This window comes from Ostrinia furnacalis, unplaced genomic scaffold (assembly GCF_004193835.3).
Source record: "Ostrinia furnacalis isolate ACB-3 unplaced genomic scaffold, ASM419383v2 OfSCF6417, whole genome shotgun sequence".
NCBI classification, from domain to species: Eukaryota; Metazoa; Arthropoda; class Insecta; order Lepidoptera; family Crambidae; genus Ostrinia; species Ostrinia furnacalis.
Genome location: NW_021136656.1, coordinates 510,847 through 535,343, shown reverse-complemented (window position 1 = coordinate 535,343; position 24,497 = coordinate 510,847). Strand labels below are relative to the sequence as shown.

Sequence of the window (24,497 nt, the reverse complement as noted above, 5' to 3'; positions counted from 1 at the left end):
ACTATAGAAAAGTAATAAAACAACAATAATTATTATTTATAGTATTTTATCGTATACAAAAATTACATGCGGTAGAAATTCTTAAAGTTATTATTATACAAAATATCAATATTACGTTAATCATAGTTTTATAATAATGGCAAAAATGGCCTCCACTTACTCTATCTAATCACAGTTAATGGTAACATCTGAAATATTATCACTATGCTACTCTTATATCGCCGATCAATACTGTCGATGTAAAACTTAGTAAATAAATCGTCAGCTGTATACAGGTTGTGACTATAACTTTATTTTTTCGGTAACTTTTCTTGTACTATGCAAAATGTTTGATTTCGGTACTTTGTACAAAGACAACTAACAAACTTACAGTCTGTTACTATCTATAAAAATGTTATATTATTATTAACATAAGATTATGTTTTGTCGCCTACCAAATATCGGATGGTAAAGCAAGAAATCATAATAAAACCTAAAACTACGGCGTTTAAACTGACTGCACTATGTTAATCTAACTTGTCCTATGAAATGCTGCGGCGGTCGTTATTCGTTATACAATTTAGTCTTTTAATTTTGATGACGTCACAAAAAGGTTAATTTGGAGCTAATATTGTATGTACATTTAAATCCAGTCTTATGGCCCGATTTGAGAGTTTACTTTCCTTTGCCGAAGGGGTTTGCGTTTTCCTCGAAGGTGATTTTGGGGACGAATCCGCTTTCGCCTTCGACCGTGTACTCGACGGTCATAAGCCTGCCGTCGGGAAGGAGCACCCTGTAGCCGCCGATGACCTTGCCTTGCGCGTCTCCCGCTTCGTTGGCGCCGAAGTAGAGAGCTTTTTCTTGGTCTTCCACGTCGTATTTGTACTCGTACTGTTAAAAAAATAATTATAAAGTTAGGCTGTAATGTAATAAATGGATTGATATATTTTTCCTATTTTATCATATTTAATTTGGACCCACTTTCGGGTCTCAGATTTTAAAAAGGATTTTGGAAGATAATATTCTCTTTTCTCCCTATCTAACTCATTGGTGTGGTGTCTAGGGTACCCCGTTACAGTAACACAAATGAATTAGATACCTATATGCTTGTTAAAAGGGTTGTAGCGAAACGATCACGAAGCAAAAGGTAATCTAGAAACTCTATTTGTTAGTTATTTTTTGGGAGAAGAATCAGTCAAAATATCAGTTTTATTATGCTACGCGTGGCAAACTGAACGGAATTAATTAAAATGCGAATTTGTTAATTCATCTAAGTTTTCCACTATTTCCCATGCGGTGTCTAAGCTTGTATTGTTTATTGTTCTTATGGCACTGTGGCTTTATAAAATCTAAATAGTTTGTTGAACGGTGCGAAAAGTAATTTCAATTGTTCAGAGGTTTTGGTGGAAATATGAGCATTGAATTAACCTCTGGAAAATTACCAAATTCAATAATAGGCGAGCTAAGTTTCAGTAGCGTCAACACTAAGCACTGCAAAAAAGGTTCATATTGGTAACCACATTAACTATTGTTCGATATTTGGTGATTACTTGTGGCATTTTTTGCGCTTATTAGTTTTTTAAGAATACCCTTCCAAGTCCAACTATTAACTACCGGGATACCGATTAATATTATCTTTTGCATAATCATTAAGCTCACCCACTATTTCGTAAATTAGGCTTTTTCATGTGGGCGGGATTTGATGAAGATGGATTACATGGATAGTTGGATAGTTGTCTACTGTTTAATTCATGATTTTCAGTGTGTTTTTCAGTGTGTTTTTCATTCATGTTTCATTCTTTAATTTACATCAGAGATCATGTGATTGAAAGACACGCCAATACGTCAAAGCAATATTATAATTACATATTTTTTTTACAAAAATAAAAATCCTTAACTAACATTATCAGGGAAGCTTTTGAAGTTGTTCAAGTCACGTGAAATTTTCAAAATAAGTTATGTGAGAATACATTTAAACACAAAGGACTATTTTTCAAAATTTCCATTGATCCATTCTAATAGAATTTCTCGTGTGAAAATCGGCCAAGGTGATTTGGAGGTCGGTCACATTCTGTAACGTCTCATTCATTCGGGGTTGTGTTTCACATTTTTTGGATATTACGTATTGTACCGCTTGTCGCACCACTAGAGCTAGATGTTTTCAGTCTCAATTGAACTGATTACTCGTAATAGAAACCAATAAATAAGGTAATGTCATTAGCATATGTGTTTACTTAAGGTGCTTTTCCGGGAAATCATTTTTCTCTACCTCTGAAAAATTCTAATTTTATACATAAAATAAATAAATAAATATCCTTAGACATTTTACACTGCGCTTCTAGTCCCAAACTAAGCAAAGCTTGTACTATGGGTACTAGACAACGGATATAAACATACTTAAATACTTTTTTTTTGTAAATACATACTTATTATACATAGAAAACACCCAGTCCAATACAAACAAATATGTTCATGCACACAAATGTTTGTACTCTTCGGGAATCAAACCCGCTACCTCCGGAATAGTAGTCCGTTTCGAACCACTACACCAAACGGCCGACTATCTTATTTGATATACCTAGGTAGGTTTACTCACAGACTTTTGCGAAAGTCATTTTACCATTTATGAAAAAGCTTGAGCTTCGAGGAAATCTCATATATTGTGGAAGTAAGAAGATATTAAATGTGTGCTCAAATTAATTAATAAACATTTTGGTAAAATTGCAATAGTTAATTTTGTTCTACCAAATGAAAGGTGACTTATGAAAATAGAGCCGTAATTGAATTTCCAGACCTATGTTTATAAAATTGCTATTGTTTATGTTAATTGTAATGTTACGTCAANTACGTCATGAGAGGTTTTATTAACTGAGCATGACATCGCATGAGCGTTTTGCAAGCTCAGTTTAATTCTTATGCAAAGACTAAGCGTTTCGAATCTGGAAGTTAATTGCGATGTAGATGAAACTTAGGTAATTGTTCTTTAAATGTTTAGATTAAAAGTTTTTCGCGTTCAAATCGGTGCGTTTCAATTAGTATTATTATAGTAGTGCAATTAATCGAGATAATAGTCAAAGAGCGCACACAAAGGCGGTTGGACGCAATTGGCTCCAATTAGTGGGTTTGCACCGCGAATGTTCACATCGTTAGCATAATAGCTTGATGTGCCGATAGTGGACTGTTCGCCCGCGGAGTGCGCTATGAATGAACAATACGGGCTGGAAAAACAACAGTCACGTTGGGCTGCTGAGTTGAGCCGCTATCAGCGATCGGTTGACCTGCCTTGGATATGAGCGAGCCATAAAGGACAATGTTCGTTCTCCATACATTGTTCGCCTAAAGAACCAACAATTTTGANTTAGGCGGTTTCTGACAATGTCCTTTCGCATATGCATCATGTAAAGGGCAAAGGCAAATTGATGCCGTAAACAGGATTTAGCACACATTTATAGAATCGCAATCGGCAGATCCTTTTAATAGTTCTTGGAAATAAAAGGTATTAAGCCTACAAATAACATTCATTTTAGATCGACTGACTATTTGTATGATCCTTGAAAGCAGGTATTCCTTTTTAGATTATCTTGTTTTAGTATGCTAAAATAGGCAAATAAAAAGGGCCAAATAAAGTTTTCTTTTCTTGAGTTTTATATCTCAACTTGGAGCTTACGAACAGTAGCTGTTTAATGCAGCGAAAGTTTACATTTGTGCTTATATATTTTTTTGGGAATTTAACCCATATACAAGAGTATACTATAAGAACTATAAGACTATAAGAATAGTCTATAGACTTGTACCTTTATGTAAAATGTATCTACCTATGAGTGTGAGAAAAGCAACTGAAATGCCCCATTTTCTGCACAAGCCTCGCTCATTCCTTATGCAACTTTATTGCACTACAAATGTTGTTTAAATTAAACTTTAGTTTCCGTATGAAGATGCGCCGTCTCAAATGTCGCAATGTAAGGTTCTTGCGTCTAAATCTGTAGTCGCAACTGTAGGTCAAAGGTATGCACGTTTTGTTTAAATTATGGCCGTGCGCATCCTTAAGACCCGCTTTTAATGTTAAGGCTGACAACTTTTAGTTTAAGACCCTTATAGGCGATCGTTTGTATATGGATTTAATAGATAAATAATTATTAATCTGAATGGGCAAAAACATGTTTTGAAAATGGTACAATACCATAAGTCGAAATCACTAACACGCGACATGTCTAAGTCCTTCAGTTAACTGTTCAAACAAACAAATAACGCATTTACACTTAAAAAATATTGCCCTTTAGTTTAAAAGCTATTTTCGCTAATTTATTACCTATCGGTATTTACCTATAGGTACTCACTTGCGTAATGGCAATTAATTTTAAAATGTCATGCAAATACTTTATCCCTGATTTTGTAGTTAGGCTAAAGTTAAAGTTAACATTAATAACTATGAAATTTATTTTTAAATTATTGTCATGTTCAAATAATGCACGATAAATTATAATTAGTAGGTATTCCTAACCTTGCGGTATGCACGAACATTAGTTTACTGTGCAGTGATGCATAATTGTTAAATGCGGTTTAAGATTATGTATACTTTAATCATGCCATAGAGTTCTTCAGGCTTTCATCCTATTCTGAAACATTGTTTCGTGTTAAACTAGACATTCCATAGCTACAACCCCTACGAAAATCGGGACTCTAAATTTTTTGAATGGTTGCAAGTAGGTTTAATTTTTACCTAACATAGTAGAAATTTAAGTTATCATGTATTCACAAAGCATGCTATCTATAGCTTTCCAACACGGCTGCTTTTTTCTTTAGAATTGGTGTTATTCATTGCCGTTGAATTCGAATTACTCGAAGATAATGTATGTCGTAGAAAAAAGCAACTGCTGAGGGATTTGCTCTAAGCTTAATATTAAAGTTCTCTGAAACAATTTAAGGCAGTGTACTCACCGGCGTGGGCGGCCCGTTATCCTCTTGCGGTGCGGGCGCCGCTGCCGCCTGCCGCACGCTAACGCATACGATCGCGAGCGCGCATACTATCCATTTTCCTGACGACATCTGGTGGAAAAAAAGACATTATTTTATTTGTTAAACATTATTAACTTAAGTAGGTATTTAGATGTTTATGTAAAAACCTACGGGCTTGATAAAATACTTTTTAAAGTCAAATATATAGTCCAATAACTCAAAAATTCCCTAACAGTATTTATTAGAAGCCACTAGTATCTATTTAAAATCTTTTATTATTATAAAGTAGACTACTTAGGTAGGTAGGTAGGTGTAGCTGGGCTGGAAACCATCAAAGATCTGAATCTCTCTGATTATTGTTATCTATGCTATTGCTGGTATTGTCATAAATTATTATCTTTGCGAGGGCAATTTCCATCTCGTGGACATAATTTATAAGTTTCCGTAGGTCTCTGCGTCTCTCATCATAACAATGAGTGATTATCCACTAATGCCGATAAAGAATGCCGTCTTCGATTATCCGGTACCTACTCAATAAACAGTGATAAAATTATTTATAATGAGCTGCAAGATTGAAGGTTAAATGTCAATGGCTAAAATCCTAAATGCCTTTTAGTCACGCAACAAAGTATCCTAACTAACATGGTAATTTATTTTCTCATGATTTTAAACTGTGTCTGTAGATAAATATCAAGATAAACATCTTTGGAATCTAACATCAATATTTTATTGGAATTAAGTGACATAACTACTTACTTTAAAGTTTAATATATTCGTTAGAGACAATCCCTAGTATTAAAACTTATTTTATACGTAAAACCTCTTTACTTATTAGCACGGATTTATAAAATAACCCATTAGAAAAACGTGTCATGCATTATCACTTAACTTAGAAGTTTTATTTTATCGCAGCTTGAACTTTATTCCTTTAGACATAAAATCTATGCAATAGTGTAGTGCATCTTTAGTAGTCTCTTAGTGGTATAATTAAAAAACGCAATTAAGGATCTTAGCAATAGCGCGGAAAAAAGTAAAATACAAAACAAGTTTGTCGATAGATATCGATGATACGAGTAATGAAGTTTAATTGCATTAATTGTTGATTATGAGGTTTTTACATAATTAACTATTATTTTAATAGTTTAATTTAATTTTTTAATTTATTTGGAAAACAAAACAGATTACATTCTTTACATGGTTTAAATAATACTTAAATGTAGATATAGACTAAAATGTAACCCTAAATATGTTTTCACAGATTCGTTATACATACATGCATTAGGTACAAAAAAATATATACAGGGTGTTTCTTGTAAGGTGTCAAGCCGAAGGCAGGTGATAGGTGAGAAATAGACCTATCGATTTCACCCCCATGTATGTTCTACGATTTTTCGTAGTTTAGAAGTTATCGTTAATTTTGTGATTTTTTCAAATTTCATGACCTAGTGGCTTAATTTTTTTTTTATCTTTTTTTTGGGTTGACTTTTCTCAGATTTCTTTTTTTTGATAGATTCCCTATTAGTTGCAGATATTTGAAAAAAATAATCACCTTCCTATCTTTGATGCAAGATACAAAATTTTTGCTAGAAACATAAAAAATATGCTTTTAGCAGAACATTCTAAAATTTTCAATTGAAATGTATGAGAAAAAAAAGAATTTCCATAGGTCCAAAATAATTTTAAAAACTGCGCAATTTTCTGAACTTTCATAATAACACAAAAAAACATATACTTAACAGGCCATTATTTTCTGTAATCGCTCTACTAAAGTAGTAAGTCGGAGATTCCGTTACATGTTTTTGACTTTCTTAGGACTAACTAATATTTGCAATCCACTAAGTGTACGTTACGTAGAACACGTTTAGAGACAATAACTGAACAGAACATTTTTTATCCACAACGAGGAAGCTCTTGCCCTTCATTTGACCTGATGGAAAGTTGGAAACTGCTGGATGATCAGCGAGCTTCACCCGGAATCCTAAACCTCAGAGGAATTGGCTGTCCTAAATAGGTAGTCTTACCACTAGACCACAGTGGTGATTGTTACTTTACGATTAAATTTGATATACCTACCTATAAANAACGTAGGTCTGGCGTTCAGTAGCTCTTAGTCTAATACTTTTTATGTCCGTTTTCACCATCAATCCCTAATTTTTAAGTGACCCCTATGAAAACAAAATCCCTGTTATGTGTTACCATAGGTGTCACAAAATAACGAATTGATGGTGAAAACGGGCATTATCAATTTACTCAAGAATGCCCGCTATTATTTATTTATTTACTACATTCTTTGTAAGTACTATAAAAGTGAATATTTTTTATCACTATGGCAAAACGCAAATGTACAGTTGTCAATTATTATTTAGGTAAAAAATAATTCTCGCGTAAAAAATCCGCGGTCAAAAGCTTCTACTTTAATAAAGTAGACTACTAATAGCTGAAAACCATCAAAGATCTGAATCTCTCTGATTATTGTTCTCTTAACTACTAGTATTGCTGGTACTGTCATAATATTATCTTTGCGAGGGCAATTTCCATCTCGTGGACATAATTTATAAGTTTCCGTAGGTCTGCGTCTCTCATCATAACAATGAGTGATTATCCACTAATGCCGATAAAGAATGCCGTCTTCGATTATCCGGTACCTACTCAATAAACAGTGATAAAATTATTTATAATGAGCTGCAAGATTGAAGGCTAAATGTCAATGGCTAAAATCCTAAATGCCTTTTAGTCACGCAACAAAGTATCCTAACTAACATGGTAATTTATTTTCTCATGATTTTAAACTGTGTCTGTAGATAAATATCAAGATAAACATCTTTGGAATCTAATCATTATTATAAAGTATGTTCTATTAGGAACCTTTTTGTAATGAAAAAGCTTTGTTAGGGCAATGAATTTGAAAATTACTTAGCAACATCAATGTTTATGTTTATAATAATGTTTTTATTGGAATTAGGTGACATAACTACTTTAAAGTTTAATGTATTCGTTAGAGACAATCCCTAGTATTAAAACTTATTTTATACGTAAAACCCCTATACTTATTAGCACGGATCTATAAAATAACCCATTAGAAAAACGTGTCATGCATTATCACTTAACTTAGAAGTTTTATTTTATCGCAGCTTGAACTTTATTCCTTTAGACATAAAATCTATGCAATAGTAGTGCATCTTTAGTAGTCTCTTAGTGGTATAATTAAAAAACTCAATTAACGATCTTAGCAATAGCGTGGAAAAAAGTAAAATACAAAACAGGTTTGTCGATAGATATCGATGATACGACTAATGAAGTTTAATTGCGTTAATTGTTGATTATGAGGTTTTTACATAATTAACTATTATTTTTATAGTCTCACGGTACTATGATCCATTTTAATTATTTAACATCTTATTTAAGTTAACACGACTGTTAAGTACTTAGCACCATAGTAGTTTTGTATTGCTGTACTTATTAGGTAGTAAGATCCTCTGCGGTTGAGGATTACGGATAAAGCTCGCTTCCACCTTCGGTCTGATTACCAGTTTGCATAAAGTGAAATGAAGAGCTTTCCTTTTGTGACGTATTAGGTAATATGGAAATAAAAATTAGTCGAGAAAAATTTATTGAAAAAAATACACAATAAATGGAACAATGACAATTTAACTAGATGATAGGTATTATTCGTGACAAATTATGCAAGTCTTGTACTTGCGTAGTCATAAAGCTTCTATAGCGTGCGCAGCTCAATCCCTTAGCCTGTGGAATGAATTCAATTTATCCACTCATTAAAATAAACAAAAGAACTCGACTCAATCTGCATAAACCCTACCCAACGTTATTTCATGGGAGAGGTCGTTATTTAGTGGGAATGTGAACCTAATGACAATGATGCAAAGGTCATAATTATAAGGACTGTACAAATAATTGAGATTTGCGTGATCGATTCCTTTGGGTTGGCTTTGTTGTGCGCCGCAATCTTGCACGGAGACGTGTGATTGCGCACTTATACGACGGTTTTTGCTAATGAAAAGCTACGGAATGAAATTATACCTTGTCACATTGTAAAGAGTTGCGTACGTTNAGCAGGATAATTGTTATTCTATACATGCAAAAGTATGGATTTACAGACTCTATTTTTGAACTCATTGATAAGCCTTAAATATGTACAAACTTATGACTCCTGGTCGAAGTTAAGGCTGTAATAAATATTGAACATAAAAATCTATAACTTGATGCGGACGTCGAATCTGAAACGACACAGATTGGTGTGAGTTGTGCGTGAACGACGGTTAACAGGTGGTAGGGCAAAAAAAGAATGAGACATGTATAGGCTCCTTAAGAGCATTTGACGATTTGCAAGAACTAATTTAATTAGTCTAAACAAATAAAGATAATTTTGATTTTGATTTTGATTTTGAACAACATCTAAAGCAATTTAATTAATGAAACTTAGCTTTTGCAAGAAAAAGTATTGTCCAAATTAACGATAAAATTAGTTTAAAGTGATGTTATGATCGTATTTTGTTTATGTGTAAATAAAAACCAGCTTAGGTCCGCGGCTTCACCTGCGTGAATTTCTCTCTGTCACATATAGATATTACTAAAATACATAAAGCATAATGACAAAGTCTATCAAATCTTTAAGTGCCAGCACTACCTAAGCGATCCAATAAAGTTTACAGATACTAAACTTAATGGTAATTAATGATCTAATGATGTATGTTAAGAATAATCAAGCCAAGTTCTTAATTTTCATTTTAACGATGTACAGTCGACGACATACGAGTCTACACATTTTTATTGCATTAAAGCACACAATTTAACCAATCAGATACTACAGTGTTTATTTTTATATGCTGTCGTCTGTACCAAAGATTATATTAGCGCCCATCTGTCAACGCTGATACGATGTGCTTACAGAATATGTTGGGAATATACATCAATACATCATTCTATTTATTTATGGTTCATGTCTGTTAATTTTACTAAGTAATACCTAAATACATTTAAACTTCCAGTTCAAAAGTAAAAGCTGGTACGTAAATAAATACTATTACTCTTATGAAAATGGTAATTAAATATGTATGTATTAAGATTTATAAACGAAACTCGATGCTTATGTTAGTTGTAGCACAGTTTTTAGCGAATTTACTCTACTAGAACAAATGAGGTCATCCAGATGTTCATATTTGACATTGAGCTATTAAACTTTATTTGTAGTGGAGTCTGGGAACGTTTTTAAGTATTTTTTGTTAGCCACTGACTTACAGTGCCATAAAGTTTGGAAAACCGGCACTAAAAATGAAATTCGAAGTATGTAGGTCCCTATGGCAACACTACAAAGTAGTTTGCTCAATTTTCTACGATAATAGTAAGCTATAAATCAGTATCACAAGTGCTGTAGATATAGTTTCACACGTTTTTCAAACGCGATCGGCAAACAATCATATAGATTTTCGTATCTAGAGAAATATTATCGTAAATAAGACATAACGGGAGCTTAACTGCGCAAATCAAAAATTGCCTAGAGGCTTTTTATGACTGTCGTGTGTTTTTAATAATGAGATAAATATTTAATTCATTTATAACTGCTTTGTTTCTTAATAATTAAAATATAAATTTTCGTAGAGTTGTAGCTCGTTGATGTCGTTTGTATGGGAAGGAAATCTAATTTTTCAAGGTCTTTCAATTTCTACGAAAATTTTGTACAATATTATGTTTTATTTCTTCTGTATAGTAGAACATTGTGATTATGTCTTAATACAAGCCAATATAACATGTATTTATGTATCAATTTTAGTATTAGCTATGTTTATTTATAATTATCACAAAAAGTTTTGATTACATGAGACTTTTCCTTATTTTTTTAATTTTAGCTTACTGAAATTAGCGTAAGTTTTTGCTTTAACATTGTTCTGAATTTTCNTATATTCATTGTCACTTTTTCACATAAGCCGCGTATTCAATCAATGACTCAAACTCATCTCCGTCATACATGACCGATCACAATCACCGTTAATTGCGCGTGTGAACTCACCTTTACACACGGTACACAACACAACACAGAAACACTGGCGAAGTGTCAAGAGTGGTGGGCGTCTGACGACTGGTAGCGCGCCCCGACTTCGACCCTGTCTTATATGCGCACCCCGCGAGTGTTGCAATGTCGCCCTATCGAGATGGGCGTCCCTTGCCCCGCGATATGTCGATACGTGAACCGGTGACATGCACACATCACTTACATTGTCTTAATCAGCATTGTGAAGATGCACAAAGAAGAAGATTATTTTAAAACCTTTGGAATGTTATAAGTGTCTAGCTCTCATCAATATGATGAAAAGGCTGACAATAGTGATTGAGTTTCTTTTTATTGTATTGAGAAGATTGGAGGTAACTGGTGGTACTTTGTTACCTTTTATTATTCATTCATGTGTAGATTTCGACTTGCATTACCTTACAACCATAATGATCCTTCATATGAACGTAGCCGATTTCAGCTACGCTGAGCTTCATGAATTATTCCCTGAAGGTGGTGTTTGACTATTTTTACTGAGAATCTTTAAAAATACAAGTTCACCATTTTTACATGTAGTCTTAGATTTATTATGAACTAGCTTTCCGCCCGCGGCTTCGCCCGCGTGGAATTTTGTCTGTCACAGAAAAATTTTATCGCGCGCGTCCCTGTTTCAAAAACCGGGATAAAAACTATCCTATGTTCTTTCCCGGGACTCAAACTATCTCTATGCCAAATTTCATCAAAATCGGTTGCGAGGTTTAAGCGGGAAAGCGTAACAGACAGACAGACAGACAGACAGAGTTACTTTCGCATTTATAATATTAGTTGGGACTAATAAGAAAGGCGCTGGATGCAGACCGCTACCAACCGTGCGATGTGGGTCATGTGGGGAGGCCTATGTTTAGCAGTGGACATCCTGTGGCTGAAATGATGGTGATGATGAATCTGCGGGAAAATGAATTTTATTGAAATAAAATTACGTTAAGTGTATTTTAGTATTTGATGATAGATTTGGCAAAGTAGCTGGGAACTCACCTATTACGCCAGAGTTCGCGGATTCGATCTCCACACAATTCGACATTCGTGTGTATGAACATTATCTATTTGTAATAGTCTTAGTGTAAAATGTGTGTAGGTATTTACATTTAAATTTTTGTCTGGTTCCCATAGTACAAGCTTTGCTTTGTTACGTACTAGATGGAGCTGTGAATTTTCAAGGATATTTATTTCACGAATTTATTTAATAGCGTTGAAATTAGAAGCAATATAATCGAGAGTTTCTTGCAAAAGTCTTATTAGATTAGTAATGTGAAAAGTTTTTAGGACTTACTAAGTATTTGCAAAATACTACTAGATGCACGTGTAGACATGATATACTGTTAATTTTCTACGTAAACTTATTTTTATACTTATTAAAACAAAATAACCCTTAACCTTTGACCTCTAATAGAATAAAGTATACTGCGATTTTGTATCTAATTGTCCAATTCGTCAAATTCTTACCACGGGAACGAATCCATCAAACATCAGTTTTCGTAACAAATACGAGTATGTGTACTTTAAATTCTGCGACGGTAATTATTTCATAACGGCTTTGTGTTCGCTTCGGTCATCAGCCAATTAAAATATCAAATTACGCGACCGTGAACCTTTATTTTAATTATAAGGAGCTCGGGTGCGTGAATAAGTAATCCTTGATTAATGGACGTAGTTAAACTAGTTATTAAGAACGTTTAGAATATGTTTCGGTGTGTAAACTTTGAGCTATTTACATAATTCATTATGGTTCAAATCTTCACGTTGTAAAGTTATACGTAACATTTAATAATGCGGTATGTAGTATGAATGAATTGCCTTCGTGGTGTTGTATTTGGTCTACAATACAGTTCATTATTCTAAGTGGGGCAGCCCTTCTTCCTACTTGAGATCCTTGCCATATCAGTTAGTGAAAGCTCTATCTGTCATCCCCGCTCATGACGAGGAAGTGACTCACATAACTTATGTCTTTATCATCTTTACACTTCTATTTCTCATCAAATCTAGATTCCATAGATTACTTCATGACTTTGCACACAGCAATGAGGAAAGTGGGTTAATATCCTTAATATTTAAGTACAAAATGAAATACATTAAAATTAGTATACAAATAGTATTTCACTCAATTTACATATTAAGTAGCATATTTTAAGCGAATAGAATTATTTATGGAGTAATAAATTTACGTTAGCTACTTACCTATGTCTGCTTTATCATCATCGACTCAATTAGTCATAAACATTTAGTAAAATATGCGTCGGAAACTTTAATGTTTTATTCAAAAGTAGCAAGTAGCCCGCAGATTCACCCGCCTGAAATTTAGAAATAAAGTTATTTGTTAAGTTAAGTACCAAAATAAATGCATGTAGGTCATTGTAGGTATGTGGTAAACAGAGTAATGTGTATTTGTAATACCTCCAGTACCAGTGGTGTTCTGTCAGCAAGAAAGTAATAAAAATCGAAGTTTTTGGAAATTATCTGCATCATTTTGTTCATCATCAACCTATTTGGTATATAGACACACCTTTTTAAGTAGGTATATCGTTCGGCGGATAGGATGCTTCTTCAAGCATGAAATGATTTATGTACCTACTGATCATGTTTTTTGAATATACTAAACAAATACCTATTTGGTTTGAAGCTCTTTACGTAAAAACGTTACATATTTTTCACGTTAATATTTAATAGTCTCAGCATTTATGTAGACATTATTTCAATACAATTATTTCTTTTAACGTAATTGCAAACCTAGACATGATTAAAGTTTTATTACTTGATTTTTTGTTAATTGTCTTTGTTTAGTGCGTTTTATCTTAATTTTTTGTCACGATTACTAGTCCGAGGACGGCCATTGTGGTTTGATCTTATCTCTTGTTCTTCACCTGATTAAAATAACTCCCCAAACCCGTCTAATTTAACTTGAATTATGTTCGTGTAGAAAACAAACACGCACATAAATTGGTAAAGCTAACGCGACGCTGCTAATCATGAAACTATCCACTAGGATTGTAAGTAAGTACTTAATAAAGTCCTAGATAGGTAACTCAACTACTTGCTCTATTACTAATCAAAGTCGTCTGAAGAAACCTGTTCAGCCCCCCTGGACAAGTTGCACTTTTTGATCGAATCGACAATCGAATCCGTCATAACTCCATACAAAAAAGAGGCCTTTCGACCATTTTTCGACTGGTTTACGATTATAATATGCACGTTGTCTAGACCCACAGGTGCTCTAGCTCTTACTTTGGGGTTATTTGAGTCATTCTCTGCAAATAGCTCTTTACGGCGGATGCTACGTATAAAAGATTTACAAGATGCCATCTGGAAAGACTGAAATATAGTTAGTTCAAAACTATCATTAAATTAACTGAAGACGACCTTCTCAGTTTCATTCATCGTAAACAAATAAGCTCATGTATTCGCTCATACAATATGAAAGTAAATCATTTAAAGGTTTGGTTAAACAATTAGTCGCAAATGTGGAGTTTAAGGTAAAATGAAATACAAACTATACAAATAATATGATAAATGCATAGGTAAATAGCTCTTTCGGTTTGTAAAGTTTTCGCGTTGAAGCCGCCGCCCCTATGTTATTTGTTAAGAGGTAAGTTAGACCTTACAGAAGGACATTCGCCACGTTTGTAAAATAAAAACCAAAATTCTTATAATTTTACTACTGTCTTTGAACACACTGACCCTTGTGATTGAATAGATGCAAGCAAAGCCATAGGCAAAAGCTAAGAGAATATAAATTGAAGTCTGCATGAATAGCCAAGGCCGTGTTTGTCACGTGACATTAACGCAATAATTACTGTTTTTTGTATGGATGTATGTTTTATTAGTTGGTGTGTATAATCTAATAATAACACATGAACATGCATTTACCAATGAACTCCGTAAATCTGTGGTATAAGTAGCAAGGTAATTTGGATGGTGATAAGTGAAAAGGCACTTCATTAGATACCTAGCGATTATTGATTTGAATACTACTTACCTACTCGTACAGCTAACATAAATAGACTATCTATTATCTTCTTCATTATAGTTAGTAATAATTAAGAACTAAAGGAAAATGCCGTTTAAGAGTAACGTATCATTTGTAATAGGAAAATATTTTTCCGCTCTACTTGGGAACAACACGGTTCACAGTTCTCAGTGAGACATCTGTATTCTTGGAAGATTTAATTATCTTTCCTAATTATTGAAATTAGCGTGTATTATCGGTATTGTTGCATGCCGTTCTGTGAATACATTGAATGGATAGTCATTATTGAGTTAAACGATCAATTCACGCTCGTGGATTATGCCTTGGGTCGTCTTTTTAGAATTGGGTGAGGTCAAAGTGGCATCGTTTGCGCCTCGTGCTCGTCTCGTGCCGTTGCAACACGCGACGCCCGCCGCTGCACTCAACAGTAAACTCAACTTATTCTAATTGAGAAATACGACTTTGTCACATGAGATCGGGATGCGCTCGAAGTCTAAACAACAAAGGGTTTAAAATAGGTTCTGGTGTATTCCTATTGTGTAAAAATTATAATGTGTACCTACATTTATGTAGCTGGAATCAAAATAAATGACAATTTTAATTTAAAAAACAAATTATTTATTGAAACCATGATCGAGATATCTAAATAGTAAACAGTTATTATTAGATCATTTCTTTCTCTCTTTCATTAAAGTTTTCTATATTTACTAATTTCCAAAACGCCTTCAACCGCGGTGGGTGGGTTAAGCGCTCCTCTTTTAGCTGGAGCACCACAAATGCATTTTTGAGTGTCTGGACCAATCTTGTTCTCTTTTAGCGCTTGAATTTTTCTCATAATATAAGCGTTTTCTTGTTCCAAAAGCAGTTTTTCACGATACAAAGCCCTCTTTGTCAACTCTGCTTTTGCGATACGTTGCCACAGCCTAGTCAAACCGCACGTTGAGGATATGGCATTTGCAACCAATGAATCATCCGATTTCTGCTGACGCAAATTACCCACCTGTGTAGGAGAGTGTGGAATATCGGAACCGTAAGGCATGACTTTCTCGCGTTGACTCTGAAATTTTCTACACAGCGCAGCCATACGAAGTATCCTTTCCCCTTTTTTTGCTGCTCCTTCAAGCCATTCTACAGTGCTATCTGATACTCGGACTAAAATAGCCATTTGTTTTACATCAGTGGCGCACCCATTGATGAGTCGTTTCTTCAGTTTATGACATGCTGCTCGGTGTCGGTTACGACGGTCTCGGAAAACAGCCTGCTTTGTACCCGACTCATACGCCGCTAACTCTGTGCGAAGGCGTTTGAGCATTCCATCACTGTTGGCAATTTTCTTGCCTTGTGAAGCAATTATGTCAGCCATTAAATTTTCCTTACGACGCAATTTACGCACTTGTTTCTGATTATCGGCAGTTTCAACGACGTACGCTTTGAGAACAGCTTTATATTCATCCCACACAGCGTTGTACCTGTTTTCAAGAAAGGATCTCAGGTTTTCGCGTTCATTAGCATATTTGCTGCGCTCTTCATCTTCTTTGACGAGGTTTTCACCTCTCGTCGTCCAAGCTAGAGCATCGGCTGTGGTGTGCCCGTGATAAAGCATCAGTTGCAGATGAGTCTCAGCTGCGTTGTGATCCGTCATTATTTGAGCAGCATCGTCTTCGCCACTCTTCAAAAGGTTGGCGGTTCTGATATCGTTTTCCTTGGACAAGTCATCTAAGTCCGTCAAAAACTTATTGATCATTGTATCTATTGTATCACAGAAACTGGCGACGCAGCGTTGGAACTGGTCATCAGCAACATCCATCAGTTTCATTGTATAGTTTATAAGATGATCTTTCTTATCGAATGCCCGTTCAAACGTATGCCACATAACCTCGATATCTTGTTTGAAGACAGGTTCTTTAATTTTGAGCATAAGCTCGCGCCAAGTTCTGTCCAGTTCACCTCTCTTCAAAGCCTGAGCTGCCATTTCACGCTGTAGTTCCTCACGTTTAAGCTTCTTACGAGCTTCAGTTTCTGCTTTTAACTTTTCCAGACGTTTGGCTTCTTTTTTAGCTTTCTTTTCTTCCTTACTCATCCCCATTGTAGTTTATTTTATCTATTTACTATTTTTATCAAAAAATGCGCAAAATCGTTTACAAAATACGTGTGTCTGACAGTGTTATTGTCAAATATGACATGCATTAATTTGACTTTTTTTGACAGTTTCGACAAAAAGTTTTCGTTCTTGTCACAGAAAATTTTAAGTTCAAGTTAAATCAAGTCAAAATCTAAATTAATTATGTTTTAGTATAGGTATTTATTGGGTAACTTAACATGAGTTTATTTTACAGAATAAATTTTATAATAATACAGTATTTATTTATCTAAATATTTACTCTATTAATAACAGGCCCGGTATCAAGCTCTAGCAGGCGGCAGCGAGCCCCTACAGAGCTACTTACACAAGCGCCTGGCAGAGAACTTGAACAGCGAAACTGCACTTGGCACAGTGTGCGACGTTGCGCAGTGCGTGCAGTGGCTGCGATCCACTTTCCTCTACGTGCGAGCGGCTAAAGACCCGAAGAAATACTTGGGCCTGACGTCAACCGCTCCAGAATATTTGATATTGAAGAAGATTGAAGGTGAGTTTCTATTCTGAAACATTAATGTTGCTTTTTTATTGAAATTCATAAACAATTATATTTGGTATTAAGCAACAGTAACTACTGTGTAATACCTCAGTAACATTTTTTCATAAATTTTCTCACTTTTATTAGTATTCTATTAGATCTATACTACTGCGAGTATATCACCTAACTACTAGATCTGATTTATGTCATAGTAATACCGATATTAACGATTGAACAAGTAATAAAGTATCAATTAATTAATGGTCAGTAAATCAGACGCGGCCAATAACTTATTCGTGTCAATAAACAAGTTTTTTCAATATCCATATCCAAGCAAGATCCTGGATCTTGATGCAACAATGAAGATCAATGACAGGCATTTATTTAATAACTCCACGGGATGCCTTTAATCAAATGGTGTATTTATAAGGCTAATTCATTCTTTTTATTGAAAAACGTGACGGTTAATGTGTGCACATCTTATCAAGCGAACAATCTTCATGACTAATCCAAAACATTCGATTGCTAATGCGCTTGACTTGATAAGCAATCACTGGAGGATGTCACACGGCAATAAATACCTTAAGCTTAGAGCACACTACCACGGTAACACGGTTTAGACGCAAGTTATTGACTTTTGCTCCTCTTATTCGGACCTTTCCTACTATTGAGATACTGCTCCCATTGTGTCATGCACACCACGTTTTTTCAGGCGCTGTCGATACGCGTTTTACGATCGCACGTTTGCTACGCTGCTAAATAAGTTTGCTTAACTGCATAATACATTGATTGCGATACCATATCGCACACAGTTGCATGAAACGCGTTTCGACGGTGCCTGAAAAAACGCGGTGTGCATGGGCCCAAATATCATCAGTAACAGACCCCCAAAAAGTATGATTCGGAGCTGAAGATATTTCAATTTTGACTTTGATTCAAAATTAGGTACCCAGCTTAGCATTCGTAACCTATGTAGCAAAGTTTAACTCAACACAAAAGCTGTTAACGGTTCTACTAATAACACTACATCTAAATTCCATCATTGGTAGAATCCTAAGATTGCATTAAAACAATATGGAACCATGAACTTTTGGATTGTCTTGGTGATTGATGAAGCCTTTATTTTCAGTATGACAGAATAATCGCTGTAGTTATCTTTTTAATGGCTGTTGGATTTTATCTTTGCATTTGTAATGTCACGAAATTAATTGAGGACTGTTGATGAACGAACGGTGCAAATAAGTGAAAAACAATGAACTTAAAGAGTAATTACTTATTTGCTGATTTAACTTTCAAATCAAAGGTCTTATATTATGATTATCTGTAAAGTTTTCATATCTAATTCTTATGTTGTTATAGAGGGCACTGCTTAAGCCTGATCATCCGATAAGACATGATTACGTGAAACAGCGATTAAAATAATAATATCTATTGTTATAATAATAACAACAAAGCCGGGAGATTAAAAAAATATTAAATCTTTAATTAATTTTAATTATTTCTTGTCCAAGCTATATCAAACAGATTATGATGATTAAAAACATTTATGTTGAACTGTTTACACAATAAATTACTCGGGTTGTTATTTCTGTATTTTAATTTGAATATGTATGACAGTTAATGTGTAATTGCTCTGCATTATTAAATTAAAATAGCTTGTAAGTTTTATTTCACCTAAAATACTGTTTAAAAAAAAATATAAGTATATGTAATACTACTTTTTGTTGAAGTGTTAATAAAATGGAATTGTAAGGACCAATTACTTAACCGCTGCGAAAAAAGAAACAATTAACAAGAATCATCTTAACATTGTCATATCAATTTATACATTAAATCCGTGGTATAATTGCTTTCCGGTCATTATAACATAAATATGTCATCGCTGACGATCTATTTTTTATGTAGAAACTGCAATGATTTTATAGGAATCCGGTCACATTAAACCGATGCGCATCTTACAATATGACTGTTGTTTACACCTATGTAACTTAGTAATTATTATCCATTAAATGAACTTGGCCTCAATCATGTATCTAATTGACTCTTATGACTTACAGTTCTATTTGAAAAAATATTTCTACTTAATTTATTTTTGTTCAGATAAATTATGCCTGAAAGTTATGAACTTTGTTTAAGTGTTTGGTAATAAAGCTCAAGCAGTTGCTGTGATTCTGAATGCAGGTAAATTTAATAATGAAAAAGATAAATTACGTATATACGTTCATGGTAGGTAAGTAGGATACTAATTTATTAAAACGAAATCAATCATGCATAAGGCACTACTGTTTTCTTTAGTGTATAATTAAGGAAATAATTTTCTGTTTATTTAAAATTTATCATCACATGTATTCATCAATCTTCACCAGCGAAAAGTATTTTTAAAATTCCCCTTTAAGTACACTATTTATTAAGTCGCCTTGAACTTTTTCCGATACATTGCACTTACTGTGAAATATTAGTAAGTTATCTACACATTTAATAAGTATATACTTGCTTATTAATAAACAGCACTTACCAAACTAAATGAATTTACATAGGTTATTATTAGGCTCACGTTTTGTAATTGCCTATTTACATTAGACAAATTCCCTCAAAGCCAAGTTTTTAGGACGCTATTTACGAAATGGTAACCTTCAATAAATGTCAAGCCAAAGGGTTTCACTTAACTTTAGATTTTGCTTATTTGAATAAGGCCATTCAAGGATTCTATTAGATTAGGTATTTGTGCTTAAAACTTTTTATGTAGCAATAGAGGGAGGTAATTAATTTATTCTTCTCTTCTTTTCGTGTCGACAACAAACCTACATCGGTTTACATTAATTTATTGTATCGTAATTACATATAATTAACTTATTTTTTGCGAAGACCATTTTTACATTTCTCATTCACAATTTTTCTCTTCTAATACTAACATCAATCGATTCCATCTATTTATACGAATTCAACTTTTTGTTAGTACTTTTATTATCTTTGAATATATTTTAGTTGCAGTAATATGTACAAAAATAATCCTGTAATAAATAAGGCGATTCCTGCTCCGTATTTGCTGACATTAGAACTACCCTGTATAAAGTGTACCTGCAAGCTTGCAGTAAGACTTGTACGTTAGACCTTTGCCCGTAGCTCCGGGTCAAAGAAAATAAAAGTGATCCGATCAAATGGCAACGTATAGGTAAATATCATCGCTGTAGATTAAGAGATTAGTGTGTCACGCACGTCCTGAACTCTACGACACTGCGAACAATTCAGACCCTTCCAGCTTAAAGCTGACTCTACATATTAGTATGGAGTCTCTACTCTAGGCCATAAAGACCATTTTCGTTTTTTTTTTAATTTTAGGTTATTGTTCAAAAACGTCCATTCCAATTCAAATCTTAAACCACAGATGTTTCAGGTTCAGGCTCAACTTTCTTACAACTTTAATTATTTTCATTCAGAATTCAGTCATTATTTGGGCTCTGCACTATCCACCACATGGAACTTCAGGTTTATTTAAGGGCCAAACTAGAGATCCTGACCGAAGTGGCTGTGGTGAGAACGAGAGGCAATAATTACAAATAGCAAATTCGGGGCACCAAAATTCCTGTCCAAGATCCCTGTCCTGACCGATGAGCTGATAAAGGTAGCAGGAAGGTGCTGAATGCAGGCCGCTACCAACCGTGCGATGTGGAAGTCATTGGAGGAGGCCTATGTTCAGCCACGTTCTGTGGCTGAAATGATGATGATGATGATGATCCTTGTACGAAGAGTCCTACAGCTCAGGTTTCTCAACCAGTATCAGTCGGCATGCGTTTATGAAGGAGCTCACACGACCTCGGCAGTTCCGGATCGTGATTGATGGATGAGCCTTGTCGACGCGCCGGGCTCGAGTTGCACTTGCACGCGATGCGTTTGCGCTTGCCTTAAGATGATAGCTGATGTGAAAAATAAAAGATAAATATGCATAATATATAATTGCATTATCTTTAAGGCCATTGATTATAATTAAGGAGAAGTACACGTTTACATTTTCATCAATGAAATGAAGGCAATATAGAGCACGAATATTTTCGTTTGAGAATTACACCTACCACGTAAGATACTCGTAGTTTTGTACGGTAGGATGTAATTTCAAGTAATAAAGTGAATGATGTGATGTGATGGTTACTAATTAAATTAGGTACTCGTCTTACTTAAATAAGAAGGTAGGTGTAAAAGTTGGCCGTAGGACTTATTTTAAAGCAAGAATGTCGACCAATACTCGTTCCAATTCTCACAAGTATAGCCTAAGTTTCTCCTACGGAAGGTTAGCTTTTAACTTGTGCCATAGTTCTACATGCCCTTTACACATGAAGGTATTTCTGTCGCCGTTGAAGTCACTTTAATGGCTGCATGATTGTGCTTAAATCTAATAAACGTTTGTAAATATCAACTAGGTATGCTTCATTGGAATTACTCATCTTCGCTACTTTTATGGCATTTATTAGCATTTGATGTAATTGTAAGTACCATGAGAAGTCTTTTAATGAAGACTAAATAGTGATGTTCGTACCGTATATGGTACTTAGTAAAATAAATAACGCGAGGCATCGAACAAATCCGACATTTATGTTACTGTGATTCATAACGTTAAATAACCTACCTATCTGCCCTTTAAAGAATTATTAAATAGACAGCTCTTCAATATTAAAATTAAAAATGTATATGAAAATAGAGCACGAGACTTTCCGGATTTTTCCTAGTAAAAAATCTGAGGGTCTAAAGCGTTTTTCAAAGTAACACAAGATATTTGTACTTTTCAAATACGGTACCTATTTAGTATCTTACTGAAAAATCTGGTAATTACTTATATTTGCAAAAAGCATATAAAATTAAAGAAAATTCGCCCTTAACTAGACCGGAACGTCTATTATTTTAGTTTATTTTTGCTAAAAAAAAAATTGAGTTTCATTAAACGCGTGCAGTTGTTTTCTTTAATTTTAATTGGCCACCACAGAATTATGCGTAAGAGCGATGAACGGTTTGGCCAGTGCTGGCCTCATCTCCATGGACGAGGCAAGTTGCATCGAATCAACCGAGGCGGGCCGACTCATGTCTGTGTTCTACCTGGATGTAGAGACTATGAAACTTATTATGAAGGTAAGTTACCTAACTGTAGGTGTTATTTATTTTTTAATTATTATAAATAATATACCTACATTTTTACTATGAGTATAATGCGATCTTTTCCGCTTTTTAAAGTGTATGAAAATGCGCATACTAGATTTTTTTATCAACTTTTTCAGTTTTATTAAAACAACAGATTTCATTACTAGATATAGGTAGAGCTGTTTAACTTCAAACTCCTATGTTCTTTTGATTAATTTCGTTGCGGGTCCAATGACAGTTTAACTTTCCCCCGGGACAAACTTGACCTTCACTGGTTGGGTTTTTATTGGCGGTCAAGCTGTAGATCCTGGGCCCCGATTACGCTAAAAAAAATTATCTTCAACGTGCCCGGACGACAAATCCGTATCGCGGTGTCGTTTTGACAGCTAGTTGAAACGAAGCATAGACGTACGTAAAGCTCAATATCTCATGTGACATTAAAAATACTAGGAAGGTACGTCCATTACCGTGATACCGAATTTGCACCTCAGCTGGAATGAAAAACGGAGCGCAACTGGAGAAGAAGCGCGTATGTATTGGAGACGTTAAAAATTAGCGTAATCGGGGCACTGGCTACACAGGAATTGCAGCGGTGGGGACGAGAGGTGGGAATAGTCCCGTAGGTAGAGCTACATCTAGTACAAACGACAGTATATCAGACTGTACAATTTTGTTCCAAAATTTAACAACTTAGCTTTTAGCTTGATGTGCCCTCATCTATACTGAATACTGACGATAGCACATCAAGATAAACACAGGTTTTATGTTGATGTCATAGTACTATATCTATTTGAGAAAAATGTGTAGTCTTATTTGTATTGTCTGTACATCCACAACATTATTATTCATAAACAAATCCCTAGATAGAAGGCCACGAATCCCTAGAACGTCTGCTGTGGATAATATGCGAGTGCCACGAACTGGCCGATATGCACCTTCGCACAGACGAGCGGCGAACGCTCAACGCCCTCAACAGAAACAACGCGGCGGCCACCATACGCTTCCCTATGAAGGGCAAGATCAGCTCTAGGCAGATGAAACTTAGCTGGTAAGGGGCTGCTGTGGTAAACGAATTCAGTGTTAGCTTAGGCGTAGACCTCCAACTTATAGTTGGCCAATAGTTTAGTCGGACTGTTAATCAGTATGGACATGTATGAAAGTGCTCACATTACGCCGATTTGATATCGACCGATTCTTCATACAAATTAAAATCGGGCCCAACTATCGCCAACTAAAAATCGATCGATCGAAAATCGAATCGATTTTTGAATTTTGAAATGAATTGGCCAAATCAAATCGGCGTAATGTGCGCACTTCCATACATGCCCTACTGATTAACTGCCCGACTAAACTATCGGCCGAAAAACGAAACAACTTGGTTTAGGTATGTTTTGTCCGTCCCTTTTATATTAGTATGTACCCAATTAATTGAATGAGTTTTAATCGTGGTTTCATAATACGCATCACCATAAAATATATTTATTATTATTTACAGCATAATACAATCGATACTANCAAAAAAAAGATAAAAAAATTTAAAGACTACTGGGTCATACAATTTGAAAAAATCACAAAATTGACGATAACTTCTAAACTATGAAAAATCGTAGAACATACATGGGGGTGAAATCGATAGGTCTAGTCCTTACCTATCAACTGCCTTCGGCTTGACACCTTACAAGAAACACCCTGTATAGATAGGTACTATTAATATACTTACCAACTTTTTCATTTTTATATAGGTAAGTAGAGCTTCATCTAGTCTAGTACAAACAGACTTCGATTTAGTTCCAAA

The 24,497-nt window shown here is 34.6% G+C and overlaps 3 protein-coding genes across 3 annotated transcripts in view; 1 reads left to right on the top strand and 2 right to left on the bottom strand.

Annotated features, from left to right (window-relative positions):
- The window catches only part of LOC114362361 (probable ATP-dependent DNA helicase HFM1), a 33,285-nt gene that overhangs the window by 7,351 nt on the left and 1,437 nt on the right, over window positions 1-24,497 (top strand). Inside the window, exons 13-15 of the mRNA XM_028317738.1 lie at window positions 17,356-17,587; window positions 22,551-22,693; window positions 23,566-23,750. Of these exons, the coding sequence (XP_028173539.1) occupies window positions 17,356-17,587; window positions 22,551-22,693; window positions 23,566-23,750 (560 nt within the window). The remainder of the gene's footprint in view (window positions 1-17,355; window positions 17,588-22,550; window positions 22,694-23,565; window positions 23,751-24,497) is intronic.
- Window positions 217-11,073, bottom strand: CPH5 (cuticular protein hypothetical 5). The gene is made up of 3 exons (XM_028317758.1): window positions 10,961-11,073; window positions 4,918-5,025; window positions 217-870 (listed from the first exon to the last, which is right to left on the bottom strand). Exons 2-3 carry the CDS (start codon window positions 5,023-5,025, stop codon window positions 655-657), a joined length of 324 nt encoding a protein of 107 aa, XP_028173559.1. The 5' UTR covers window positions 10,961-11,073; the 3' UTR covers window positions 217-654.
- On the bottom strand, window positions 15,645-17,093 carry LOC114362374 (dynein regulatory complex subunit 2). Its single transcript, XM_028317756.1, has one exon. It carries the CDS (start codon window positions 17,044-17,046, stop codon window positions 15,649-15,651), a length of 1,398 nt encoding a protein of 465 aa, XP_028173557.1. The 5' UTR covers window positions 17,047-17,093; the 3' UTR covers window positions 15,645-15,648.

What these genes read in the sequence shown, in the direction of transcription:
- LOC114362374 (XM_028317756.1), bottom strand. Translation starts at nt 17,046, where the DNA reads ATGGGGATGAGTAAGGAAGAAAAGAAAGCTAAAAAAGAAGCCAAACGT.
- CPH5 (XM_028317758.1), bottom strand. Translation starts at nt 5,025, where the DNA reads ATGTCGTCAGGAAAATGGATAGTATGCGCGCTCGCGATCGTATGCGTT. An exon ending in ATAACGGGCCGCCCACGCCG is followed by an intron (nt 871 to 4,917) that starts GTGAGTACACTG and finishes TTTTTTTAACAG; the next exon opens with TACGAGTACAAATACGACGT.